General features: G+C 34.4%; 1 protein-coding gene across 1 annotated transcript; it reads right to left on the bottom strand.

Annotated features, from left to right (window-relative positions):
- Positions 1–397: 397 nt before the first annotated feature.
- On the bottom strand, positions 398–4,769 carry LOC131652582 (type IV inositol polyphosphate 5-phosphatase 7-like). Its single transcript, XM_058922485.1, has 13 exons — positions 4,285–4,769; positions 4,074–4,173; positions 3,892–3,969; positions 3,702–3,786; positions 3,510–3,614; positions 2,458–3,190; positions 2,182–2,375; positions 1,968–2,076; positions 1,728–1,876; positions 1,368–1,624; positions 1,211–1,272; positions 886–1,084; positions 398–755 (listed from the first exon to the last, which is right to left on the bottom strand). The coding sequence occupies exons 1-10, from the start codon at positions 4,312–4,314 to the stop codon at positions 1,402–1,404; spliced, it is 1,806 nt and encodes a 601-aa protein (XP_058778468.1). The 5' UTR covers positions 4,315–4,769; the 3' UTR covers positions 398–755; positions 886–1,084; positions 1,211–1,272; positions 1,368–1,401.
- Between the last annotated feature and the right edge of the window lie 500 nt (positions 4,770–5,269).

Consider the following 5,269-nt stretch of genomic DNA (forward strand, 5'->3'; position numbering starts at 1 on the left):
GCAATAATAGGTAATACTCCCTCCGTTCCTTTATAATGGTCACTTTTTAAGTTTTTTCACATACCAAGACAATCAATGATTATTGTTACTTTTTAAGTAATGATTATTCTTTTTCCAATAATACCCTAAACTTTTTAATATTTTATTTAACTTTTTCTCTCTCTCTATCATAATGATTAGGGATAATTTTGACAAAACAACAAAAATACTTTCTTGAACTTTGAAATGTGACACTTAAAAAGAAACAAATTTTTTTCATAAAAATGACAATTATAAAGGAACGGAGGGAGTAATAATAATAATAATTGAAAAGAGAATAAAAGTTCACATGTTTCAAAGACATGTTTGAGTTTCTGAACTAAAGAATATCTTGGACTTTGGTCACTATAGTTTGTTAATAACTCAGTAATAAAAAGAAGAGCATGCTACTTATAATGATGACAAAACCACCTTTATCAGTAAACTCACTAATCATATAAAGAACCACTACAACCTCTGAAATTCTATCATTAATTAACTATAAATTTCATTCTCTTTCTTTTGTACAATTTCTTTTTTTTCATCACTGTTACAATCAGTATAAATATCAAAATTCACATTTTCTTATCATTAGAACCAAAAATAATAATAAAAGTTAGAACTCCTTCAAATGATGATTTTGACAATGCATCACTTTCATTCAGTCATCATGAATATTCTCCAAAAATAATTAAAGAATCATGAATAAAATAATATCTTCATCTTCTTTCACACTCCTGCACAACAATAGTAATAAAAAAATTGATCATGAGTATGCGTGCAGCGTGCATATGTAACATATGTCACGAGTAATTTAAGGTAAATAAATAGTAGCATAACATTAATGTTAGAAGAATATTAAAGTACCTGTATAATAATGATGTTGCAGGAAGAGACAATGTAAAGTTTTGTGTTTGTTAAATGGTTATCAAAGTATGAAGCTGGCATGAGTTAGAGTTAACATTAACAACATTATGATGATGATGTTTGGTGTTTGATGGAATCTACTGAACATGTGTTGTTGTTGGGTAAGGCATGAGGGTTAAGTAAAATTACATATTAGTACCTGAGATGAAAAAGAGAAAAAGGTAAAGTTGAAATTAGACAATAGAGATAAGAGATTGTGACCAAAAGCAGAAGCAAGTAAAAAAGTATGAAAGAGTGGAAAAAAAAATGAATGTAAGTTGTTAACCTTTCTTGGTATTTGGGAAGTGCTTTGTCTCTGTCATGAATGTTCAAAGGAACTCCCGCTTGCTGAATAGTAGTGATGGAAATTGTAAGTTTTGTAATTCAGAGGTAAAAATAAACATAAACTGTTGCTATAAAAGTAAACATAAACTCCCGCTTACTTGAATAAGGCTGCGCGTATCTCGTATCTAGTCCTCAGAAAAAGTTTAACTCGGTGTATCCGTGGGAATATGGCAAAAGTTCCTCGACCTGGATTCTGGATCGCGAACAGCTAATACTTTTCTTCAATTTTCCGTGATTTGATTCAACCTCAGCCCAAAACATGCCATAAACTGGTCTGTGGTCTGAAAATCTTGATTCTCCGCGTACGTAAGATAATTGATGCAGGCCTTCTCCGTACCATAAAATCCGGTCACACCTATATTTACACTGCCATAATAAGTTTCGAAATTGCAACAAAAGTAGCCTCTTTTTTACTGCTAAATTTGTATTAGTTATGGTTAAGTGTCCGATGATCTTACCAAGCAGGTGTTCGTCTTTTCTCTTTCGGATGCATATCGTCTCCAGCGTATCTATCTGAGTTTGTTGAATACTTATATGTTGGAGGGAAATAGATCTTCCCTTCTTTCCATCCAGAAAATGCGCGACCTCGCTTTTGCTCTATTCGCAACTGCCAGTAAAAATGTCAACATGCATAAGCACTCATTCATATAGTTGAAAGTTAAAAAAGACAAATAGATGATGGAAAAAGTTATAAGTACCTGATCATTTTCCAACAATGCTCTCCAGTTTTGCATCTCGACAAGTGCCTTAGCAGAACGGTAGTTGAGGGCTATTCGATAATTTAAATCTCCAAGCCATATGATTCGACTGGATAAAACAAATTCAAAATTAGAACGATTCAAATTTGTTAATGTATCCATTCTACCTAATAAGACTAGACAAGTAGACGACGATGTATTAAGAAATTCTTACTCATGCTCAAGGATTGTCTCTGGAGACTTCTCATTGTCAGATCCGTGAACGCGCGGAAACCTTGTCTTCTTAAGAATCTCCATTACATCAGAATTTCTTCTTAGTTCATCACCCTCTTTCTGTCCTGAGGTTAAATGGCTACAAATGAAGCAGAAGCTTGTTTCATGCAGAGACATGCTAATTGAGATGGATCCCTACAAATACAATAGAAGCAGAATAACTCTCTCACTCATGAAAGAACAATGAATAATATCATATGATTGATTAAAAACTTACCTTATTTCCAAGATAACCCATCAATCCTCTACCAACACATGATACTTTCATGTTTTTAACATGATCCTTCAATTCACTTCTTACCCAAACGGTAAGAAAGATTCCGACCATTTGCTTACTTGCAACAACACAGTACTTCGATCGCCCTGGCATGCCATGTCCATCTTCGCCAGAGGCAGCAGGTCCTCCATAAGACATCGGTGAAAACAAGACTGTACTCGGAGAATCTCCGAGGCCGTTGTCGTCATCAGACGAACCCCATCTTGAATAGTCACTCGGTCGAGAGTAGTCACTTGTCCTTGAATAATAGTCACTCGTTCGAGAGTAGTCACTTGCTCTTGAATAGTCACTAGGCCTGTAACCCCATCTAAAACTAGGATCAAAATCACTTTTTCTGTTACCAAAAATCACACGATCACATACGCTGAATCTTCGGTCTAGTCGCGGTTGCACGGTTGAGGGATCATTGTCCATTCCCCAGCTGCTAGAAGTTGTTTGGAAGGATCTCCGATGGAAGAATGACGAATTGTTCTGCCTAGCTGATCCCTCAAAATCTGCATTCAATTCTACAACTGGCTGAGGAATAGGAGAAGGCGTGTAGTATCCGCTACCTCCACTCGTACCGGGAAGATTGTTTAAAGTATTTCCAATGAGAGCCAGCCATTTTTTAGCAGGACCATTGTCTTCAGCCCCTAAGATATTACCAGCATTCAAGGGAACTATCTCTTGAAATCTGCAATTCAAAGATAGAAATATGTTCTCAGTACAAATAGTACTGTGCCTTGTTTGGATAAAAAACTTAATTAAGCATTTATAGAATAAGTGTTTATCACATAACTTAAGTACTTATATGTAAGCTATTTCTATTACAAAATACTTTCACAACTTATCTTAGAGAACTTATGAAAAATGCTGAAAACAGCTTATGAACATGTCATAAGCTTTCTCAAATAGTCTTAGAAGTACTTATGTAGGTAGATAAACTCAAATAAGCCAATTCAATAAGATATTGTGTTTGGTTTGAAAAAATGTTAACAAAACTCAAATCCTACCCGAGAACATAAATATCTGCAGGCGGCGAGGCTTGAAGCCAATCATTGATGCTCAAATCACTCGGCGGCGATCTTCCAGCCACATTCCATGTAGCAACAAAAACGCTACTCAAAGAAAAAAAGAAAACCATTCATGAGAAATTAAACACACAACAAAAACAAAATTATACCAAGATCAAAGAAACAACATACCTATAGTTGTGAACATCTATAATTCTAGGATGGTCAAGGTTCATTCTCGCTCGCCTAACATGATCAGAACTCCTGCTAAATTTCTCTGCACATTACAATTAAGGGTTATAAAGATTTTGTACTAATCAATTTCATCATTTAAAAAAGAAAATAATGAATTTCAAAATTGGTAAAGTGTGTGTGTATGTACCTGTTTTGCTCTTCTTGATTGTGCATGGCTCTCTCTCAGATAAGCTGCTTCTGCTTCTGAATTCTAATCCATGACCTCCTGAACATGAAAACCAAACTAGATTAATTCCCAAATAGATAGAATAAAAGAAATGAAACATTTCCTTTGAAAATTGCATATAGAAAGTGAAAAAAGACACAAACCTCTAGAAGCAAAAGCTTCCCTTGGATGATTAGTAGTGTCTTCTTGAGTTTTGCATTTGATATTGAAGAATTTTCTGACCATTCTCTTTGACCATGAGAGCTTCATTAAGTAAAACCAAGCATTAAAAAAGAGTAAAAATGTTGAATTTCAAAAAGTAGAAAAATTGTAGTACATGTTTATTAGAGAAGAAGAAGAAGAAGAAGTAAAAACCTTGGTTTTGTTTGTATACACATCAGTCATTGTTAATCTTATTCTACTTCATGCAGCAGCTAGTCAAGTATGTTAGAGTTACTAGTTTGTGTTAATTGAGAAGATGTTGTTGTGAGTGTGATTTGAGAGAGAGGGTAGCTAGGAAGTGAGTAAGTGAGAAAGTGAGGAATTAGTAATGGTAGGAAATGAGGTGAGATTGTGAAGTAGTCCTGGAACAAGACATTGTGACAGGCAAAGAAAGAAAGAAATAAAGAGAGAGAGAGAGAGAGAGATGGTTTTTAACTTTCAACTTTGAACAAGTGTGTCTCTTTGTGTGTGAGAGAGAGTGTGTGTGAGTTTCTCTCTCTTTGAGTCCTCGTTCTCTGAAACAACAGCAAAGTATCGAATTTCAACAGAATAAAGTGATGCTAGATAGAGAGAGGTGGATAATAAAATTGAGATCAAATATAATAATCTATTTAACGAGATTCCGGTGAATTTAAGCAAATTAACAAGTATCTTAAAAAAAAAAGTGCGCAAAACATGTATGTGCGACAGGTCGAACCTGTTTTGTCATCCCTAGCTCTAGTTAAATTGTTTGTGTATTAATGAGAACAAATTAACTCATTTTATGCATTCACCTCTTATTGGACGAAATGACAATCAAAGAATTAGATGAAATAAATTCTATCGTGTTTCATTCCGTTCATATCATTGAATGAAAGGCCAAATAACAAAATATGAACAAATTTAGACATCCAATTACAATTTTCTTTTTAAATTAATGGACAAGGTTTCTTTTCTTAAAAGAATTTCAATCAATCACCAAAATTAGTATTGATGGTTACATGCAAGGATAAATGGTTAGGTTAAAAAGAAATGGTAACCTCAGATGAAGACAAGGCAGGAAAACATGAAGGGGCAATGGGCAGGTTGTTTAGCTTTAAAGTCCCTGAACATAAAATGTCTAGGTCAGATAAACAAAGGCTGCCTCTATAATCAGCAA

Source organism: Vicia villosa, linkage group LG2 (genome assembly GCF_029867415.1).
Source record: "Vicia villosa cultivar HV-30 ecotype Madison, WI linkage group LG2, Vvil1.0, whole genome shotgun sequence".
Lineage (NCBI taxonomy): Eukaryota > Viridiplantae > Streptophyta > Magnoliopsida > Fabales > Fabaceae > Vicia > Vicia villosa.